At 71.9% G+C, this 22,400-nt stretch overlaps 1 protein-coding gene across 1 annotated transcript in view; it reads right to left on the bottom strand.

The window, feature by feature from the left end:
• GSE1 (Gse1 coiled-coil protein) overlaps nucleotides 1–20,167 on the bottom strand; it is a 36,329-nt gene extending 16,162 nt beyond the window's left edge. The window contains 1 exon segment of the mRNA XM_056136976.1: nucleotides 20,086–20,167. Within this exon segment, the coding sequence (XP_055992951.1) occupies nucleotides 20,086–20,122 (37 nt within the window). The 5' untranslated portion in view covers nucleotides 20,123–20,167.
• Between the last annotated feature and the right edge of the window lie 2,233 nt (nucleotides 20,168–22,400).

The raw sequence follows: 22,400 nt of genomic DNA, 5'->3' as shown, positions 1-22,400 counted from the left end.
AGGCGGCGCGGGGCCCGGCGGGCGCGCACGTGCGCACGGGGCCGGGCGGGCGCCGGAAGCCTCGCGGGGGAGGCCCGGCGGGCGGGGGGCCGCGGGGGGCGGGCGGGGGGCCGCGGGGGGGGCCGGCGGGCGACACCTGGCGCCCCTCCCCCGCCCGCGCGGCGCCGGCTGCCGTCCCCGCGGCCGCCAGCAGGGAGCGGCCGCGAGCCGGGCGGAGCGCGCGGGCGGGCGCGGGGCCGGATGGAGCCGCGGCCGGCGCCCGCCCGAGGACCGCGGCGATGCGGGAGCGCGGCCTCCGCGGCAGGGTGGGCGCTGCTCCCCCGCAGCCGCGCGCCCGGCGGCCCCTCCGCGCGCCCCCCGCCCCCCCCCCGGCGCCCCCTCCGCGCGCCCCCCGCCCTCGCGCGCCCGCGGGTCCCGGCGAACCCCAGGTGCGCCGCCGGCAGCTGGCACCCGGGAGCACACCTGGCGCGCCGGGAGGGCGGGGGGCGCACGGCCCGGTCGGCTCCCGGCCCCACCCACCCCCAGCGGGCCCCGACCGAGCCGCGTCCGCCCCGCGCAGGCCCGCGGTGCAGGCTGCCCGCGAGGTGGGCGCCCCCGCCCCCACCGGGGGGCGTCTCTGGGGCCACGAGGGGCCTGGCCCCGGCCTGGCGCGATCACCGCGCGCGGCGTCCGTCCCCGCCAGGGGGCGCCCCTCCCCGGGCCCCCGCGCGCCGCCCCGAGGGGGTCGGGGGCGCCGCCTCCCCGGGCCGCCCCCACTTCCTGTCCCTGCGCGGGCACAGCTGCGCCCGCACAATCGGCCGCGGCCGCTTTGCATAGATTTTCAATTCTAATCGCCCCCTTTGTGCGCCGGCCGGCGGCGGTGGCGGGGGGCCCGGCCGCCCCCGACCCCCGCCCCGGGCCGGGGGGCGCCGCCGCTCCGGAAGCGCCCCTCCCCCGCCGCCCGCCGGTGCCCAGACGCGGGAGCTAATTGGACAATAAAGCAGCCCGAGGAAGCGGCTCTCCAGAGACAGCTGGCGTCTATAAAAGAGAAATATTTGCATTGGAAACCTTTAAACTTTATGGGACGGGCCAGGCCGGGCAGGGGCGGCTGGGGGCCGCGGGGCGCCCCCTCCCGCGGGGGCCTTCTCGGGCACTGCCCGCGCCCCGCGCCCACGCCTGGGGCTCTGCCAAGGTCCGGCCTGCGACCCTGCCGGCTGCCCCCCGCCGAGCCTCCAGCCGCCCACCCCGCCCTTCCCTGCCACTGCACCCTGGCGCTTGGGGGGCAGAGGCCCAGCCACCTCCGTCCTTCGCAGCAGGAGGGTCCAGGCCTCCCCCACCCCTCCACTCTCCCTGCAACCTCCAGCACCCCCAGGTCGGCGCCGCCTCTGCCCACCTGGGCAGGCGCTAAGGCACTGGCCCTGCCCACGGCTGACCGGGCCACTCCTGAGCCACGTGTCCCGAGAATCCCACCCGGAGACCCCTGAGCACCGCTGGGTGTGGCCCCCAAACCAAAAGCGAGTCATCAAAAAGGCAGCAAACTTGGACGGGAAATCGAGCAGGCCCCTGCCCATGGCCAGAGGAACCACCAGGAGCGAGGGTCCGTGTAGGGCCAGACTGGCAGAAGCCTGGCCACGGGAGCCACAGGATGGAACGGACACCGTAGAGCCACAGGACCACAGGATGCGAGGAGCCACGGGACGGCCCAGACACGGGAGCTTCGGGGCAACCCAGACATGGGGAGCCACGGGACGGCCCAGACACCGGGAGCTGGGGAGCAGTGGCCAGGAGCCCATGGTGGCTGGACGGCGGCAGGCACGTGGGGGTGCAGGCTTGACTGGGGGGTGTGTTCGCACCAGGCAGCGGGTCCTTCCCAGGGGTCCCTGGAGGTGGACGAGGTGCTGCTGGGCCATTTAGTGGGGTCCACGCGTGCCCGGAGCCACTTGGCTGCCATCTGGCCGGGCGGGACCTGGCGTCCGCAACAGGGCTGACCCCCAGCCCGGAAGGCCCCTGCGCTGCTTCTGAGATGCTGACCCCTGACCAGACGCCCGGCGGGGGGTGGGGAGGTGCAGAGCAGTTGGAGGGCCACCTGAGCCCCGAGCCATGCAGGTCGCAGGTCGGTGGGGACAGAGGGTGTGGGGACAGGGCGCTCCAATACAGGCCCGGGCACTGCCCAGAGCAACAGCGAAGGCCCCGGGTGCAGACGTGGAGGCTGGCTGTGGGCGCCGCCACCATCCCCGAGCACTGAGCCGGGGTGGCCTGGGGCCGTCTGCTCTGGGGGCCAGGCCAGGACAACGCCCCCCCACCCCTCTTTCCCCCAGGGCTAACCACAGCTGGGCGCCCCCTCCCGGCCTGACGCTGTGCTCCCCGGCAGCTCCCCGACCTCTGCTCAGTCCGTCCCTCTCTGGTGCTGGCGTCAAGCCCCACTCCTGCAGGAAGCCTTCCAGGCCGTGACTCCAGCTCCTCAGGGAGGCCCGGCCTCCCTCCTGGGGCCTCCCTCCATCCTCGCCTCTCTGCCCATGCTCCCCAGAGGGCTGCTGGTGGAGGAAGCACTCCATTCAGGAGTGACCAGTGCTGGGGGCCCAGTGCCCCACCTCCGCCCCCTCCCCCAAGGGGATGCAGAACCTTCCAGCAACAGTGACCCGGCACCTTCTAGGAGGTGAGGCCTTCCCGTCAGCCGGGGAAGCCCCACGCAAACACGCACCCGAGTCCCGGCCCTGGGACCCGGGCCCACCAGTCCCAGTCCCCCCCTGGCCCACGCCAGGCCCCACACTGCTCCTGCACAGACCTGCCCGCCCCGCTCTGGGCAGGGCCGCCCGGAGACGCTATTCCTGGCACAGGCTGCAAAGCGTAGCGTGACCTTGGGAAAGTCCCCGGCTGCCACCCGACCCAGCCAATAACCCAGGAAGCCTCCCTGGGGGAGGCGGCCCTCGGGCAGGCGTGCTGCCCACACCTGCAGCCCCTCTTGCAGTGGGGTGGGGTGGGGTGCGGGGGGAGGCAGCCGCTTTCCTGGGCCTGAGCGGCCCCTGCGGGGTGCCTGCGAGTGACCGGCTCCTGCTCAGGGGGGCCCAGCGGGAGGCGGACGCAGCCCAGGCCCCCCATCACCCGCACGCGGCCCCCACCTGACTCTCGGCCGCCCGGCTGCAGACGGGGTCTCGGCAGACACGCGTGACCCAGCCCCCGGCATCCCGCAGGCCCCGACCTCCCGCTGACAGCGCGATCCTCTTTTAAAAATTAATTTTAATTTATCCCTCCGCCTCTCTCCCCTGAAGGAGCCGAAGCGGCTTCACCCGCCTCTGCCACGGGCCGTATTTGTTATTTTTATGGCTTCTGCAGGAAGCTCCCGTAACTGCAAGGGGAATTGTGTGCCGAGAGCACCGGCCCCCAGTGGCAGCCGGCATTATTCATTTAGCAACTTGTATCGGCGGAGACGGAGCCCGGCCTTCCCCAAAGCCGTCTCCTGCGGTTACCGGAAGATTTAATTCACAACATCCAAGAAAAATAATTAGGGGCGTGGGGGAGGGGGCGGGGGCCCGCGGTGGGGGACAGGCTTCGGGGAGCACAGGGCGGCAACAGGCCGGCGCGCGGGCGACCCCCGGCCTGTGGGAGACCCCGGGCTGCGCTCACCTCCCAGGGGCCAGGCCCGTGACTGACGGGGCCAGACGCCGGGCCCACGCACACGGGCCTCGCAGAACCGCTTCGGGACAGACCCCGGGCCCGCGGGGGCGCCTGACCGGGACGAGGGTGACCTCTGGCCCACCCCGGGTGTGGACACAAACCTCTGATTCCGGCTTCATCCCCGCCCCCCAAGCACGAAGGTCTAGGTGGGGACCAGGCAGGGCTGAGCACCGCCCACCTTCTAGAACCTTCTAGTTCTTTCCGACCCCTTCCGCGGGAGGGTGCAGGCAGCCTGGGCTGAGGGAACCTCCTTCTGGGGCCTTCCAAGCCTGGCAGTGCAGGGGCCAGGCAGGAGCCGGCGCTGCTCGGGCCGTGGCTGCTGGACCAGCTTCCTGCTCTGTCCGGCCGTGACTGTGCCCGGCCACCCACGGCCCCCGAGCAGACTGTGTCATCCGGCCGGGCCCTGCGGTCCACTCGCCCTGGGACTCTCCCCAAGGAGCTCGCTGCCCAGGCCGGCCTCGGGGGACACCTCCGCCTCTCCATCGGGACGCGGTGGACGGTGGCACCAGCAGAGCGGAAACGCGTCCCTGAGCCAGGATGGCGGAGGGTTAGGGCAGCGGTGGGGCGCGCGGGGGTGGGCGGGTGAGCGAGTGGAGGGGGACGGGGCGGGTGGCAGAGACAGGGGACAGGTGAGCGGCAGGGAAGACGGAGCTGCGGGCCCAGGGCTTCTCGGGGGCTCAGAATGCTGCTGCCTGCTCGGAGGTTCTGGGTTCGATCCCCAGCGCCGCCACAAGTGCCAAGCGCCACTCAGAGGAGTGGGTGGGCGGACAGAGAGACGGAGACAGGCAGGCAGGCAGATGGACAGACACAGGCAGGAAGGCAGACAGGCAGGCAGACAGACATTCAGGCAGGCGGACAGACAGACGGACAGACGGACAGGCAGGCAGGCCAACACAGGCAGGGGCTGCCGTGTTCTGCGGGCGAGGCCGTGTAGCCAAGCCGGCTCTGTGCCCAGGGGCCGCCCCCTGCCCTCCCCGACGCCTGGGGCCAGCCGCCAAGGGGCGCAGAGAGAGAGCCCTGGCCCCAGGGAGTGGGCGCCAGGGCCGGGCAGGAGCGGAGGCTCCAAGTGGGGCCTCTTGGGACGCCGCCCCCGCCCTGCCCCTGACACCGAGGAGACGTGGTCAGCGGGCGCTGGGCGGAGTGACCCGCAGAGGGGCTGGCCCCGCAGTGTCCCCTCGCCCCGAGACCCGCAGAGGGGCGGCCACGGAGGGGCAGATGGAGGCCACTCTGCCCACCTGCCCTCCTGCCCGCCCCTCTGCGGAGAAGCCAGCGGGCCTCACACAGGGCCGCGGCGCGGCTAATGACCGGGGGTGCGGGCCAGGCGGCCCCCGCGCCGGGCAGCCTTCCAGGCTGCGCTTCCGAGCCCCCGCCGCAGAGGACACGCAGCCCTGTCATCAGAACCACATTGTTCTGGCCAGGAGAGAAAACGGGTCCAGCAGATGGCAGGTGTAACAAAAGCAGCTTGCTGTGGCCAAACCAATTATTTATCTAATTATGATTTACCACTTAACCACATGATCTTTCTGCAGAGTTGTGGGCAATTAAAACCAGGGTGACTGTGTGGATTATGCAAATGGGCTGGAGCCCAGCGAATAAAATCGGAGGTGAGGCATTCACACAGGCAGGAGCTGGCGCAGGGCCGCCCCGGGGGAGCCCGGGCCGGGGGCGTCAGGAAGGAGGGGAGGGGAGGGGCGGGCAGCCACCCCGGCTGGGACAGGCAGCTGGGCCGGCAGGGACGGGCCGGGGCAGCTGGCGCCCAAGCCGGGCAACCGGGGCTCTGACGAGGTGGGGGAGGGGCCCCTCCGCCCAGGGTGCCCGGGGACCGGGACGGGGTGTGCACGTGCGCGTGGGGGGGACACGCAGAGCTGTCAGATCGAGGCCCCGGGTGGTCTCTGGGCTGTCTGCAAACAAAGGAGCGCAAGTGGCCCCCTCCTGTCACTGCAGCTCTGGAAGCGGGGGCAGGGGGAGGGGAGGGGGCCAGACACCCCGGAGTGTGATCCAGTCCTGGGGGCTGGCCGAGGCGGGTGCTGGGACCCCTCAGCTCTGGCACCTCATCACACCAAGGCAGAACCCCCCCCCCGCCCCCGCTGTGCTGACAATGCAGGGCTGCTGCCGCCCGCACGCTCAAGCACAGAGGGGTCAAGCGGCTGGTCCAAAGTCACACAGCCAGGGCTGAAGCGACAGCTCAGTGGCGAGGGCGTTGGCCTGGCACGCGGCCGACCCGGGTTTGATTCCCGGCATCCCATTGGGTCCCCCGGAGCACCGCCAGGAGTAACTCCTGAGTGCAGAGCCAGGAGGAACCCCTGTGCGTCGCTGGGTGTGACCCAAAAAGCAATAAACAAACAAATGATACAAAAAGCCACACAGCCGGGCCCTCGCTGCATGCCTTCCGCACTAGCTCCAGTGTTGGTCCCAAGAGCCTCGCAGAGGGGACCCCGGGTCGGAGAGGCCCTCCCTGCGCTGGGGGATGGAAGGACAGGCAGGCAGGTCCCCCCAAGGTCAGCACAACGGCACACAAGCCACTAAAGCCTGGGCCTGGGCCAACCAGAACCTCCGGGCAGCACCAGCACCAGGGGCCGCCTTGGCCTGCGAGTGGGCGATAGGGGGGTGGGGTCTGGGCAGGACGCGGCACCCCAGGACTGTCCCAGTGCGCGGTGGCGGCACCTCGGGGCCAGGGATGGGCGGGGAGCCTGGGGGACCCTGACAGCAGGTGCTGGGACCGGCCGCCCCTGGAGCCTGGGCACTCCCACGGCCCCTCCGGCCAGGGTGCTCAGGGCCCGAGCCCCGGTCCTCACGTTGGAGGAAGGCTGCTGGGGGTCTGGTCTCGGCGGCGGCCCAAGGTCAGGAACCCTCTCAGGCTGCCCCCAGGTCCTGCCCCCCGAGAGACCCAGCAGCACCCGCGCCCCGGGACTTGGGGACCCCTCCATGCACCCTGCCCGCCCTCGCCTCCCTCCCCCACCCAGTGACTTTAGGGGTGGGCCCGGGAAGTGCCACAGCCAGGTAGGGGCAAACGCTTCTGGACGCCCCCCCCCCGCCCCCCCAGCTCAGGTCCTGCCCAGGCCCCGCCCCAAGCCCCGCCCAGTCACCAGGCCCCGCCCCTAAGCCACACCCCAAACACCAGGCCCTGACCCGTTAAGCACCAAGCAATGCGCCAGGCCCCACCCCAAACCACGCCCCAAGCACAAGGCCCCGCCCCAGGCCACACCCCTCGGAGCGAGTCACACCCTAAGCCCCGCCCCTCAGCACCAGGCCCCGCCCATCAGCCCCCCATCCAGTCCCACCACCCCCGTGGCTTTGCCAAGAGTGACTGCTGTGGGGCGGACGGGCACCCCCACCTGGCAAAGGCTACCCCGCACCTGGCGCCCGCTGCCAGGGCACCAAGCGGGAACTGAGGGGCAGCCGGTGGGGCACACGGGGCCTGCCACCCAGCGACACTGGGCAGCCCTTGGCCCTCAGCGCTGCCAAGCCGGTGGTGCCCGGCCCAGTGGGAGACAGATTTACCCTCCCTGCCAAGGTGGGGTGCCGGGTCCGAGGGGCGACCCTTCCAGTCCACCGCCCCCAATCGCAGCTCCTGCACTGAGGGCCCAGATGGGGGCTGGAACGCCTCCCGGGCCGCGTCCCCCCAGGCCCGGGCTCAGGACCACCCTCCAGGCAGCCGGCGGCCCAGGATCCCAGCACGCGCCCCACCCGGCTCTGTTCCGCCACGGGGGCGGGCTGAAGGCAGGAAGCCCGGCTGGTGCCCAGGCCCCGCAGGTGGGCCCGGCCAGCAGGTGAGCGCGGCCCCACCCCCACAGGTGCGCCCTGCCCGCCCCGGCCGGGCTGCGCCCATCGGCTCGGCGGCGCGGCTGAGGAGCTCGCAGATGGCTCTGCCCGGGCCAAGGGGAGGCTTTACCTTGGGATAAGGAATCAACACGAGCAAACAGCAAACTGACGGCGTGTCCCACTCCCCTAATACGGCGCCATCTGCCAGCCACGGGCCCTCGCCGCGCCCCCCTTTTTCTCCCCATCCGCTCGCTCGTATCCACTTTGTCCTTTTCCACAGCCCGGCCCTCCACGGCCAGCCACACCACACCCGGCTCCAGCCTGGGACCAGCGGCCCGGCCCCCCAGCCCGGCCCAGCTCCCTCAGAGGCACCCGCGACGGGGGTCCCGCTGAGCTCGGCCGCTGGCCCCGTAAGGACCAGAGCCGGGGCCTGCGGGGGGCCCGGGAAGGCGGTCTCCCCTCCCCCACGGACTGCAGGCCAGCCGAGGCGCTGCGGGCATTCCCAGCTCAAGCCCAGCACCTGGGAGGGTCCGGCAGGCGCCTATGGGGTCGCCCTGCAGACGGCGGGCCCCGGGCACCGCAGGGACATCACAGGGACGAGGCCTGACCGCAAAGCCCGTGTCTGCAGGGCGCCCGGCTCCTGTCACAGCAGCTCAGAGACGGCCTGAGGTCACACAGCCAGCAGGCGGCAGTGCCGGGAAGCCGCTCCCGCCACCGCACGCAGGTCGAGGCCAGAGCACTTTCTCCCAGGAATCTCCCTCCTCCCTCTAGGCAGGGCTGGGGCCTGGCGGGGAGCACCCAAAGGGCCCCACACACGGGCAGCCAGGCGGCCGAGGGGCGCCAGGGCGGCTCCCCACGACACGGGGGCCGAGGCCAGTCGCTCACACTTGACCCTGACACTCCCCGCAGCCAGGCCTGGCCCGGCCTGGCCTTCCCTGGGGGTGCTGGACTGGGGGAGGGGCATCTCGGCCTCCTGGTGGGCTCTTCAGGACCCACCGCATGCGCACAGACACACGTGAGCTCGCACACATGGACACGTGTGCGCACATGCACACGCACACGCACACGCATGCAGGAGCACGCGGGCGCCCATGCACCCGGGTCTCCGCCAGCCCAGCCCAGCCCTCGCCCTCCCCAGCTCCCGGCCACGGAAGCCAGGGCGCGAGATTGGAGGACACAATTGGATTTGAAACCACTTTATTGCTCAGCCCAGGGTGGCTTTAAATATTAAAGAGGCATAAAACGGAGCGAGCCGGGCCCAGGGCAGCTCCCGGGGCCCCTGCCCCACCCGCCGCCCTGCCGCCCTCCGAGGGGTCCGGGGAGGGGCGGGGCTGCCGCCCCCCAGCCCCGGCTTCCCGGCAGCGCCCCCACCCCGGCCTCCACCTCACCCAGAGACAGGTAATACATTCATTATTGATGGATCCGTGGCGGCGAGTGTAAATTACTGAAACAAACACGGCGTAATTAGGGCGCAGAGGCAGGGAGGAAGGGGTGAGGGTTTGGCGGCGGCCCCGCGTGCGGGCGCCAGCCAGCCCGCAGCCTGCTCACCATATGCACGGCCGGCCAGCCAGTGCTCAGCTGAGAGCCCCCCGGGACCCCCCTCTGCCAGAAAGAGGGCGCCTGTGGGCCCCCCGCCAGGACGCCTGGGGAACCCGGTCTGCGGGCGCCGCGGCCACACACACAAAGCCCGCCCCACGCGTGCCCACGGATGCGGCGGGCGCTCCAGCTCGTAATTAGGGCCAATCGCAGGAGACAAAGGGAGCCGTGGAGCTCGCAGAGGGGAGTGCGGGGGTCCGGGCGGGAAGCTGCCTCTCCACACGGGGCCCAGCCCCAGTCCCGGGCCAGCTGGGCGAGACCCCTCCCCCCGCCCCCCCCCCCCCCCGTTTCTTTTCTGGGTCGGGGGAGGGCTCAGGCTGCGGGTGCACACGTGTGACAGAACACGGGTGCACGCACACGCGTGGGAGACCAGATGCATGTGCATACGCGGAACGGACTTGTGCGGGGTGCACACACACGCGTGAGACACGGGAACAGCCGTAACTGCACATGCGTGAGGTGGGACGTGCGTGAAGAGCGTGTGGCAGGCAGACGTGCACGGAATGGGGCGTGCGTGTGCAGGGGAGTCCGTGCGTGTGCACAGGCGTCCCTGGTGGTGGAGCATGTGGCTGCGTGTCCCAGGCGTGTGCACAGGCGTCCCTGGTGGTGGAGCATGTGGCTGCGTGTCCCAGGCGTGTGCGCACGCAGAGCCGCGTGCGTGGGTCCCGAGCTGCCTGCAGCCCCTGGGTCCCGCTGTCCACTGGGAAGCCGGGCCCGGCCCAGGCAGGGGACCCGAAGGCGAGCCCACCACAGGCTGCCCGGGGAGCTCCAGGGGCCCCCCGCCGCCCGCCCACCTGCTCACGCCCGCCGCCCGCCGCCCTCCCCGAGCCTGGAGTAATCCTCTGACTTTACAGCAAATTATTAAAACTCACTTATATTTAATCTGCCTTCTGGAATTAATTGAATTTTTACGCTCAGCAAATGCCACCGTTTGCGCCGCCTCCCGCTCGCCGCTCGCGACGGCTCAAGGACCCGCGTGCAGACGGGCCGGGGGCGCCGCCCTCGGAGGGGCCTGGGCGAGGTCGGGGCCTCCAGCCCCCCAGCCCGGGGAAGACCTCCTCGCCACGGCGGCACAGCGCACCCGGGCCCAGCAGCCCCGGGGAGGGCTCCGAGGTCACGGGAATCCCGGCAGGCTCCTTCCTGCCGAGACACATTAGCCCGCGGGGGAGGGGCGCGTCTGCCGGGTGCTAAGTGCCGCCTCTGCAGCTGCCAGGCGCGAGTGGGATGGCACCGCCCGCCCGCCCGCGCGGCTCCCCGCCCCTGGGGCTGCGACGCCTCATAAATCTCGCACCGTCCACATGGCGGGCAGGGCCGGCGACCGGATGGACTGGCCAGTGGGGGCGCGCCTCTCCCGCGGATGCTCCCCCTCCTGCTGGAGGGCAGAGGGCAGAGGGCAGAGGGCGGAGGGCGGCTCCACGCAGTCCCTGGGGCCAGGCCAGGAGGCGCGGAGGATGAGGCGCTGACCTCCAGTCCCTCCTGTCTCCGGGAGGCTGGTCCCCGGGAGTCGAGGAGCCGGGCACCGACCGGCCGGGCTGCCCCTGGCCCCACCTGGCTCTGCAGCAGGCCGTGGCCCGCCAGGTCGGCCCCCGTGTCCTGCAGCCGGAGTGGACGCGCAGACACTTGCTCCAGGGCGAAGGCCAGGAGCGGGACCTCGGGTCACCTTCTCCGGCTGGTGCTGGCTTTGGGGTCACACTCAGGGCGCGTGTGGTGCGGGGGCTGGGACCCTAACGCCCCCCCCACAAAGCCCATCTTGCCCTGGTCAACCTGACCCTTCACCGACACAGCCCCAGAGGCCCCTCGGGGAATGAGCCCAGCACTGCCCGGGCAGGGGCCCAGCCGGAGCCCCGTCCTCTGGGAAGGGCCGGCCAGTACCAAGCGCACACGTGCACACACGCCTGTAGACACCCACACGTGCGCCCACTCACGCATGCGAACACACCTGACACATGCACACCCACGCACACGTGTGCACTCACACATGTACACAGGGCATTCGCTGCACTCACATGCGCACACAGAGACACGGTGACCAGCCGCCCCTGTGGTCAGGCTGCCCTACCGGCCGCAGGGCCTCCCAGCGCAGGACTGGACCCCGCCGGCTGCCCGTCCGGCACCCACACCCAAGGCCCAGGCCCCGGGTCTGCCCCCGGGGGGCGCAGCCGCGTGGAGCCCCCACAGCTGCTCTGGAGGGTCCTTGGGGTGCCAGGGGACCCTGTGGGCAGGAACACTCTCCCGCGGCCGCTGGGCTTCGTCAGGAGGGGCGGGCACTAACACTGCCGTAGGGAGACATGACCCGGGGGCGACTCCCAGAGGCGCTGACCACAGTCACAGGTGGACGCTGGTCCCCCTGAGAGAAGGCCAAGGGCAGGCGTCCTTCCGCAGGGCCCCGGAAAGGGGGACCCCGCCCGCCCGCATCCTCAGGGCTGTGCTGGACACTGCCGGGCCCTGCCTCCGGACAGCCCACTCAGGAGACGTCTTCATTCGGTAGGCCCGGGCCGCGGGGGGCGCCCCCACGCCTCAGTGAGTCTCCAACTCTGCTCCTCTGGGCAGGACGAGCGGGCGGCAGGCACACGAGGTGGGCGGGCCTGTGGTCTCTGCACTGCTCTGCCCATGTCCAGGCGGAGACCCGGGTTGGGGGTCACTTGCCCTGGACTCAGCCTCCCCGGCTGGGCAGTGACACACCAGGGCCAGGGCCCAGCCTGCGGTCCTTCCCGCTGTCTTTCTGCAGTGTGGGGGTCCCCGGCCTTTCCCAGAAACTTTGTTTTGCTTTGGGGTCACACCTGGCGGTGCTCAGGGCTCACTCCGGGCTCCCAGCAGTGCTCAAGCGGCCTTACGGGTCAGCGGCCTGCAGGCCAGCGCCCTCCCCGCACCTCCGCCCCTGGCACCAGCGTCCTGTCTACCTGCCCCTCTGCTCCTGGTCAGACCGTGATTTCGGATCCCAGCTCCACCTGAGACCCCGTCGGTCCAACTGCAGGGCACGAGGGCCCCTGGCCGGCAGCCTCAGCGCTGGGCTCCACGAGGCACCTTGAGGGCGGCTGCCGGCTCCCGCCCAGCCAGGCCTGGGGCCTTGGAGGGGACTGTCCCCTCCGGAGCTCACGCCGGAGGCTGCCAGACACGCGAAGAAAAAGGCCACCCACCCAACGCCGCGATATCATGAAAATTCAAACAGCTGAAACAAATACTACCAGAAAAAGACGGAGGCCTCGAAAACGCAATCTCGCAATTAAGCCATTTTCTGCTATATAGTGATAATCACCTAATTATACTATTAATGACAGTTCAACCTGCTTTGAAATAAAAGGACGTTCTTCCATAACGGGCCGCCAGCTGTTAGTTACAGATGTCAAACATCTTTAAGGCATTATTATTGAGGGGGAGGGAAAGCCCAGAACGCAGCACCTTGGCGTCCCCGCCCGCCGCCCCGGAAACACCCCCCACGCTGGGCCGCTCTGGTGGTCCCCAAGGCGAAAGCGGAAGACGGAACTGCGGGAGGCAACAGCCCAGCGGGGGCTGTGGGGGCCCAGGACACGCACGGGACGCCCCAAACTAAGATCGGGGCCGCCGCGGGCTCTCGGGCCGGTGCTCCTGGCCGCCCCCCCCCCCGGTGCGAAAAGCCGGCCACGGAGGTGTGCCAGCCGCCCCCGTGGACAGGACCCGTCCGAGCCAGCATGTGGGCATGGCGCAGCGGCCACTTGCTACAGGTGGCAGAGCCCGGCTTGACCCTGGCACCGCTGTGTGTGGCCCCAAAGCAGACGGACAAAAAACTGACTGGCCGGCGGGGGAGGGTGGAAGGCTGGGCCCAGAGCCGGCTGCCGAGGACCAAGACAGCTGCTTGCGGGGCGGGGGTTGAGAGAGGGGACCGGCGTGCACACGGAGGGACAGAGGGCAGGGACGGTCCGGAGGGTTCTGGACGCTGCTCAGGGCACAGGCACCTCCCCGCCCCTCCCTCCCTCCCTCCCTCCCCAAGCAGCCGGAGGGTGGCCGCGAACTGCCCCGGGCAGGCAGGCAGGGCGGGCCTCCCCGATAAGAGGACCCACAGCGTCCCCCCACTCCCCGCTGGACGGAAGCCGAGGAAAGCTGCTGGGCTCAGCTTCACACACACGCACACGCTAACATGCGTGTCCATGCACATACGTGCAAACTCGTGCACACCTATGCACACGCGCACACGTGCACATACACCCATGCACACCCATGCACACGGGGGAGCGCGGGGTCTGGGGCTGAGGTCCCAGAGGGGCCCCTTGGGTGACAGAGGTCACTCATGTGACCCAGGCCTGCTCCGGAACTCGGCTCGGGAGAACGTTCTCGATTCGCAGGAAGTTCCCCCCAAACAGGAGGCCCCGGGCACAGCGGCTCTCGGGAAGCCCCTCGCATGCGGGAACGTGCGGCCGGGGAGGGCGGGAGGCTCCCCCTGAGCAGAAGCTCTCCGGCAGGGCTGAGGCGGGCGGCCCGCCCAGGGCCCCTTCCCTCTCACAGAAACCCCCTTTCCCTTCTCTTCTTATCTCCGTGAGCAGATGGACGTGTGCTGACCGACGGGGCCATCAGCCCACCGCAGACACGATAAAACCCTGCACACAAGTGTCTGTCAACTGCTTCTCGAGAAAACCACCAACTCCTCATCTGCTCCACCACCTCTGGCAGGAAGCCCTCTGGGATTGCTCCCACCCTGCGTGGGACTTTCCAACCTCGAGGCCTGGGCTGGCCAGCGCCACCCCACTCTGCGTGAGCACCCGCCCTCCTAGGCTGGCGCCCAGGGCCATGACCTGCCCCTTACGTTCCCTGCTCCAGCCCCGCAGGTGTGGACACTGCTCTGTGGCTGTGAGGGGCGCGGGGGGGGGGGGGGGAGTCCCTCTGGCTCTCCCCACGCCGGGGCGGGGGCTCGTGAGGACAAGAGTGACCCGCTGGCCGACACAGGCCCAGCACACACAGGTCAGCAGGGGCAGGGCAGGGCGGGGTGGGGCGGGCAGGGCAAGGCGGGTGGGGACCAGGGCTTGTCCCCTGTGGCGCCCGCACGCCTGCCTGCCCTGGGCTGCCCGGCTGAGGCCCTCACTGGGGCTCGGCGGCCCCCCTGCCGGGACCCGGACCCGCCCGTGTCACAGGTCTCCCAGATAGCGCCTGCAGCCACACTGCACTGCCTGCGGGCAGGACGGCGTGTCTGAGCACCCCCAGCACCTGGCAGGCCCCCGACACTGACAATCACATCAAGTGTGGCACCAGGGCAGGGAGCACCCAGGGGGGAGCACTCCTGCAGGGAGCACGTGGCTGGCGCGGCTGGGGGCCGGCCACACGCAGGACCCCCTGCTTGCTCCCGCAGGGCTCAGGCCCGTGGTCCCAGCTCCTGGGGTGCCCCCTCCTCCCCAGAGCCCAGCACGGGGTCCCAGGACGAGAGGCCACACTAGCTGGAAGACACGGGGGGGGGGAGGGTGTTTCCGGAGCAGGGACCACAGCCGGGTGCGGGAAAGGCGAGGAGGGGTCGCAGGGAGGACGAAGCGGCCCACCCGGTGCCAGCCTGGCCCAAACGTGGCCCCGAGCACCGCCTGGAGCGACTCCTGAGTGCAGACCCAGGAGCAAGCCCTGAGCACGCTGCTGCGAGCCCAAAACCAGAAATTAAAAAAAGGAAGGAAGGAAGGGGGTTGGGGTGACCCGGGCCGCAGGCTGCAGAGGGGCCTCACGGGGCGGGCGGTTCCTTCACCGGCCGCCCTGCGCTGCCCGGGGCCTCGAGGGGTCGGAGGAAGCGCTCACCGGCCCCTTCCCGCTGGGGGCCCCTCTCCCAGGACGCGGGCCCAGCTGGCCGCCTGGCCTCATCTGCGCGCCTCAAGCCCTGGGTCAGGTGCGAGGCCGCCCGGTCCAGCCCGCGGCCGCCCCCCATGAATATTCATGCCCGATCCAGCTGTGCGCTTTCATTTCCGGCCCAAATTAATAATTTACCGCGGAGTTTTATAAAAATCAGGCCTCCCTCGCTCATTAGCCCCACACCCTGGCAGGGGGAGGGGTGCCGGCTCCTGGGGCGGGGGGGGGGGGTCCCTGCCACTCGGGGTGGCGGGGAGACGGGCGCCGCCGAGCCCCCCCACACACAGAGCGGCCACGGGCTGCCATGCCCCCAGCAACGCCCCGCCGAGGGCAGCTGGGCCTGCATGGACGCCACCAGGCCAAGCCCTGCCCCGGAACCAGGCGGCTGCTGGGTGGCCACAAGCCTGAGTGCCTTCCGACCCCTGCAGCTGCCGCCTGAAGCCCGCGGCCATCCCAACCCGCGCCGGGACCACGCAAGGGCCAGGCCGCTGCCCCTGGGCACTCCCCGCCATGGGCAGCAGACCGGGGTTGGCACGGAGCAGGCGCGGGGGGTCCCCAGCCCCGCCGTGAGGGGCCGCCAGCCAGCCTGCACGCGGGCTCGGCCCCTCCTCCTCCTCCTCCCCCTCCTGCTCCCGCCTGCCCCTTTCTGCCGGGTAATCACAGGCGGCCAGCAAACGGTTGACGCGGTCACCAAGACAACGCCAGTTAGGCTGCAGCCGGCAGCTAATCCGAAATGAATTAGGGCCGAGTGACAGGGCCGGGCCGCAAAGGCGCCCCCGCGGAAGCCGGGCTGCCGGTGGCCGGGGCACGGTCGCGGCCCTGGCACCCAGCCCCGGGGTCCAGGGGCGGAATCTCTGCCCCAGGCCCGGTCCTCAGCCCCTCCGAGGGCAGGCACTAATGGGGCAGGAAGTGACCACACACACACACACACACACACACGCACACACACGCGCGCACACACACACACACGGTGGGGGCTGGCTGTCCTCTCCCAGGGCGCAGAACACCCGCCAGGCTGCCCCCTGCCATACAGATGGGCACCCTCCCGTGACCGCAGTGCAGGGCAGCCCTGGCCACCCCACAGTCCCAGCCTGGGTCAGCACTGGAGGCGTGAGACCCAGCACCGAGAAGGCCGGTGCCCGCAGGGCTGCCAGCACCCACCACCAGGTCTGACAAGACAGGTGGCCAGGGGGGGTCAGGCCCAGATCCCGCTGCAAGAGGACCACAGGACCCCCGCAGCAGCCCCCAGGCCTCCTCCCCAGGCGCCCCCCAGCTCGGCCTGCACCAAGCCCCGGCGTCGGGCACAAGTCCGCCAGTCCTGCTCTGAAGGGGGTCCCCAAAACCTCCCTCCAGCCCAGCCCCCCACCACACTCGCCCCCCCCAGCAGGCTGAGCACAGAAGGGCACAGGTCAGGTGCGTCCTGCCCCAGGCCCGGCCTCCAGCCCTGTCCACTGTCCAGCACAGGGATGCAGAGCAGGTAAGCCAGAACCGGCCCCCACCAGCAGGGGGCGCCCCAGGCAGCGGGGCAGAACGTTGAGGTCTCCGAACCCCAGGTGTGAGCCACGGGGACCCAAGAGCAGGTCAGTTCGGATGTCAGGGAGGGGGTCTGCCCGCACGCGGCTGACCTGGGTTCAACCCCCGGCGCCTCGTGTGGTCGCCCAAGTCCTCCAGGAGCGACGCTTGAGCACAGAGCCCGGAGTCAGCCCTGAGCGTCGCCCCAGCCAGGCTCAACGGCAAACGCAGCCCCTCCAGGGCCGTGCCGTGCCGTGCCGTGCCGTGCCGTGCCCCCAGCCCAGAGGACCCCACACCCACCTCCGCCAGCACCTGCTCGCTCACCCGGGCGGCACAGCGGCCCGTGCCTGCCTCATGCCAGGGCTCAGCCCCACCTAGGCGGGGGAGGGCGTGCCCGCCGCACCTGGCCTGCGGTCTGTCCTGGAAGCCACCCACCTGACCCTTCCCCGCGGGCCTGTGCTGGGCCGTGGCTGGGGGGCAGCACGTCCCCGGGGCCCACACGGGCTCCCGGAACAAACCCCGAGCGGGTCGGGTGTGGCCCCGGCCTCCGTGGCCAGCCGGTATCCCGTGACGTCCCAGCCCCACGGGCCTCACTGTGCAAGTGGCCACATGCCCACCAGGCAGTGAGCCAGGGCTGGTCAGAGGACACTTCCGGTGTCACTGGGCAGGGCGGGAGTCCAGGCGGCTGCTAGGCCAAGGAGGCCACAGGTGGGGCCTGCTCGCTCTGCAGGGGGACGGGCCTCGGGGGTCCATCACTCACCACGGCCTGCGGGTGCCTGGCCTCCCAGCTCAGCCCACCCCAGAGGGGACAGGACAAGGACGGGGGGGATGGGAGGGGTGGGGGGGAGGCACAGCACAGCACAGTGATGGGGCGGGGGCCCCATTCCATGGGTGACGGGGGCGGGGTGGGGAGCAGCAGAGAATAATTGGGGGGTGGTGAGGATGATGGGGGGAGGGGCAGCACCCAGAAAAAAATGGAGGGAGCACAGCCCCAGATGATGGGGGAGGGGCAGCCCAGATGATGGGGGAGGGGCAGCTTGCAGAGTAATGGGGGAGGGGCAGCACCCAGAAAAATGGAGGGGCAGCGCCTGGTGATGGGGGAGGGGCAGCCCCAGCCGATGGGGGAGGGGCTGCGCCTGGTGACGGGGGAGGGCTGGGGGGGAGGGGGGCCGGGAAGATGCATTTCCCCCTCAAGCCTTGTAAAGAATGTTCCCGGTTCCTTCCCAAGCGCCCGCAGCCCTCCACACGCCACACTTGGTGACTTTACGAGCCAGCCCAGCTATACATCACACGGTTTTATGTTCCTAAATTAACAAAAGGACTTTAAATCTATATGGAGCTCTTAAAAAAAAAAAAACGCCCGGCATCTATTTTTATTTCCTCACCCCCAAATTCCCGCTTCCTTCCACCGCTCCCCTGCCCGCCCTCCCGGGGTCCCCAGCCGCGAGACCACCGGGCTGCAGGGGTGACGGGCTCCCCGCTCCCGCCCAGGGAACGGACGGCGCGGCGGGTGGGGCCCTGGCAGCTCTCTGCGGAGCGGGCAGGGCAGGGGTCCGGGGCCCAGGGTCACCGTCTGCCCCCAGAGCGGGGCAGAAGCTTCTCAGAGGCCAAGAGTCAGCAGATAAGAGGAGCAGGGCTGTGGGTTCCCACCGAGCCGGGCGGGGGAGGCGGGCGGAGGACGCCCTGGTGGCCAGGCAGGCGGCACAGCGGCCGGTGCGGCAGGGCTGGCTGGGGCGCGGCCCGCAGAAGGAAGCGGGCAGGCCAGCTGGGACTCCCGGGCGCGGCGACAGATGGGCGGGCGCCCCTCCCGCTCTCGGGGGTCTCGGAGATTAATTAGACCGGGAGTGGGAGGGGGCCGAGCGCCGGGCGCCTGAGCTGTAAATAAGCGCCCGCTTCTCACTCCAGCGGCCGCGGGCAGCCCGGGCCGTCACCTGTCCCCGGGCCAGGTGGGCCCCGACCCGGTGGGCCCCGACCCGGTGGGCCCCGACCCGCAGGCCGCCTGGGCCTGGCCTCCCCAGCGGGCAGCGGGGTCAGCCAGAGTTCAGCGCGGCCGGGTGGGGTCAGCTGACAGGGAAGTCCTTCCCTCAGGACTCCAGGAACAAGATAAGGGTCCAGGCGCCGAGGCCAACCCCCCCTCAGCAAATATTTATGAAGCACAGCTCGGGGCCAAACTGCCGGGCCCCAGCGACCCCGCAGAGAAGACGCGGCCCCCTCCCGCCCCCTCCTGTGTCTGCACTGCCAGGGCGGGCAACGCACCCTGGGCGTGAGGGTCTGCTCAGTGCCACTCCTGGGGGGAGGACAGACCCTCGGCCCCTTCCACGCTGGGCTGCTGGACAAGCGCTGGGGGACAGTGCGGATGGGGTGGGGGCAGACAGGGACCCCAAGCTCTGGGGAAGCCTAGAGCGAGGGCTGCGCCACGTCACCCCAGAGACCCCGGCCCAGGGAGGGCAGGAGCACGAGCCAGCCCGGGAGGAGCCCGGGAGCTGCCCGCAGGGCGAGAGGGCACCCGAGACACAGGCCAAGAGCTCAGCTTCGTGCCAATAAAGGTTTGCTCCCGGGGCCAGAGAGCACAGCGGGCAGGGTGTCTGCCTCGCACGCGGCCGACCCGGGTTCGATCCCTGGCACCCCAGATGGTGCCCCGAGGCTGCCAGGAGTAACCCCTGAGCATCGCCAAGTCTGGACCCCCAAAACGCAAGCAGGCCGAGGTCCGGGGTGCTGAGGAGGGAGGCGGGGCACGACGGAGCCCCCCTTTCCCACGGGGAAGCCGGAGCCCAGGAGCTCCCACCACGGGAGGGAGCGGCTGGTGCCACAGGTGCCAAGTGGGGGCACGGAGAGCCGCGCGGTGAGGGGGTGAGCGCCGGGCAGGCCGGGCGCCACCAGCACCCAGGGGTGCGCGCGGGCCCTCCGCTCTGCCCTCCCTTCCCGCCCGGCCCGGCCGGGCTTGGCGGGGGTCCTGGCAGCCGGCGCGGCGGGGGCGGGGCGCGCGCCCCCTGCCCAACTACACGGAGCGCGCGCGGGACAGCGCCACGGGGCGGGCCGCCTCCTGCCCCTCCCCGGGGCCGCCCGGCAGGTGGGCGCGGGTCACCCACCCCTGCGCCCCCAGCCTCCCCAGCCTCCCGGGCCTGGCGCCGCGGGCCCTTTCCTTTCCGGCGCTCCCCGCCCCCTCGCGCAGCGAGAACGTTGGTGGCTTCCGGGCGCCAAGGTCAGGGCCCCGGGCGGTTCCTGCCCCCGGGTGGGGGCGGGGCGGGGGCCGGGGACCAGGTCCCGCCGCGGGGCCCCCCCGCCTCCCCTCCCCCTCCCCCTCCCCTCCCCGGGCGGCTGCGGCGCGGGGCGCACGGCCGGGGGGTGGGGGCGATCCGGGGCAGACGCGGCCCGGCGCCCCCCCCGGGGTGGCCTTCCGGGTCCCCGAGTCCACAGGCGGCCAAGTCCACGCGAGCGGCCGCGGCCACCCCCCTCCGGCCGCTGGGGACAGAAAGTTGCAGGCCCGGCCGCGGTCCGCGCGCGCGGGGGCAGGAAGCAGGAAGCCGCGCGGCCCGGCCCGGCCCGCCAGACCCGACCCGGCCCGGCCCGGCGGAACCGCGCGTGGGGGCGGGGGCGCGCCACGCGCCGGCGGCTGGCGCGCGCGGCCGGCCGGGCGGGTGGGTGGGGGGCGCGGGGCCCGGGGCGCGGCGCCCGCGGAAAGTAACTTCGCGGGCCGGGGGCGCCGGGCCGGGCCGGTTCGGTTCGGGCGGGCGACAGAAGGGCCGAGCCGCCCGGCCCGCGCCTCACCTGGCAAGTAGCACAGCGGCGGCTTCAGTCCAAACATGGTTCGGGTCAGGGGTCCATCGCGGCCGGCGGGGCGAGGCGGGAGACGGGGTCCGCGCGGCGAGCGAGTCCGCGCCGGCCGGCCGCGGCGCAGGGTCCGGCCCGGCGGGCGGGCGGGCGGGCGGGCGGGCGCGGGCAGCGGCCACCTGGCCCGGGCGCAGCCGCAGCGGGGCCCCGAGCGCCGCCGCGTCCGCCCCCCGCGCGCCGCCGCCGCCGCCTCCCGGGCGCAGATGCAAATCGGGCGGGCGGGGGGCGGGCGCGGGCCGGGGGCGGGCGGGCTCCCGCCGCGCGCCTGGACGTCAAGGGCGCGGGGCGCCGACCTGCGGGCGGGGGCGCGCGCGGGGGCCGCGGGGAGCCCGGCTTTGTTGTCGCGGCCCTCGGCGCGGGGGGCGGCGCGCGGGGCGGGGGCGGGCGCGGGGGCTCAATCCCGGGCCGCCCCGGAGGACGGGGCGCGTCAATAAAGCGGCGGCGGCGGCGGCGGCCCGGCAGGCGCGCGCAGGCCGCGGCCCCTCCCCCCCGCCACCCTCTTTCCTCCGCGTTCGCCGGTCTCGGGCGTCCCACCGCCGGGCCGGGGCGGGGAGGGGGCGGCGCCGGCCGGGGCGGGGCGGGCGCGCGCGGGAGCCCCCGGGTCGGTGGCCACGCGGGGTCACTACGCGCGGGCCGGCCGGGCGCCGCCGGGCCGCCGACCCGGCTCCGCTCCTGGCCGCGCCGGGCGGGGCCCTGCCGGGAGCCGCTGCCCCGCCCGACCCCCGCGCCCCCCGCAGCCTCCGGCCTCCCCGGCCCGGGCGGGGGCGCAGCGCGACGGCGACCGTGCGCCCCCCGCGCCGCGCGCTCCCGGCCCGAGGCGCCCGGTCGGCGGGGGACGCCGCGCCGCCCGCCTAATTGGGCTCGGGGACGCGAGCGCCGGGGGGTCGGGGGGAGGGGAGACAGAGACCGGGAGAGACAGAGACGGGGAGAGATGGGCACCGGGAGAGACGGGCACCGGGAGAGACCGGGGGCGCGAGGGGGAGCCGGGAGGAAGGGGGCGGAGGGGGAGGGGAGCGGCAGGGGGAGACCCGGGCGGCGCGCGGAGGAGGGGCAGGCCGGGAGGGCAGGGCCGGGGGTCCGCGCCGGCGACCCCCAGGCGCGGGAGGAGCCCGCCCCCTCCCGAGCGCGTGGCCGGCGCGGCCATTTAAAGTCGCCGCATCCTCCTGGCCCGCCCCGCCCCCGCGCGCCAGGTGACAGCTGAGGTCCGGCCAGGGGCGCGCCTCCCTGCCCGCCCCCAGGGCGGCGCGACCCCCGAGGTCGCGGCCTTGGCCTCCTCCGTTCCCGCACCCCCACCCCCACCCGAGGCCGGGCCAGGCCAGCACCTGCGCCCTAGAAAGCCCGGTCTGGGGAGGGGGCGCCCAGACGCAGACCCCTCCCCGGGCCCCTGGCAAGGTGGAATATGGGGGGGGGGGGGTTGGAAATAAAACTATTTTTAAAAGCCCTAAACTACCCCGTTTGTGTTGTCGCTCTTTTATTGGTTTTTAATTCTCCCGGATTACGGAACAACAGTAGTAATTAATACTAAACCTTCCTCCGCTGTGTATGCTAATGGCAGGAGCCATAAAAATTAATTTGCAAACATGTCATTACACAATAGCTGTACAGGCAATAAACCTGTAATTATGGGCCAATCATAGGCAGGGTACAGCGGGAGGGGTGCCCCCCCATCTGCCGGTGCCCCCCTTCCCCTGCTAAAGTGGGGATCCGGTGCCAGGAAGACGCCTCCCGCCTTCTGGAAGACACCTGTGGGGTGAGCGACCCGGGGTGCCTCCACCCCCACCCGAGGTAGCTCAGCCAACCGGATCCCTGCTGGCCCACCGGGGCCAGGCCTCGGGCCCAGGGACCCTGGAGGAAGCCCGAGAGGTGCCCGGGAGGTCTGGGCCGGGTCGGGCGGCCACCCTGGGGGGCCTGGCTGGGAGGCCTGGCTGGACGCTGGGTCTCGTGGGCACCAGACTCGGGCAGGCCTGCCCCCGCTGGCCCTTGTGGCTTGGCTGGAGATGAGGGGACAGTCACTGCACCATTCATTCCCAGGGTGGCCCTCCCGCTTGGGGAGCCTGTGGTCTGCCTGGGGTGGGCAGCTGGCGCAGGCCGGTTGGAGCCTGTGCCCAGGTGAGCCCCGAGAGCCCACGGCCTCTCCCTCACCAGCTGCGCCTTCTCGGTGGAGGGGCCACCCGCCAGCCAAGGGCGGCCGCCGAATGCAGTAAAAATAACCTTCCTGCACGCGCAGGGCGGGCGGCCAGGGCAGGGCTGCA

This window comes from Sorex fumeus, unplaced genomic scaffold (genome assembly GCF_029834395.1).
Source record: "Sorex fumeus unplaced genomic scaffold, SorFum_2.1 ptg000122l, whole genome shotgun sequence".
Classification (NCBI taxonomy): Eukaryota; Metazoa; Chordata; class Mammalia; order Eulipotyphla; family Soricidae; genus Sorex; species Sorex fumeus.
This window is presented reverse-complemented; position numbering and strand designations above follow the sequence as displayed.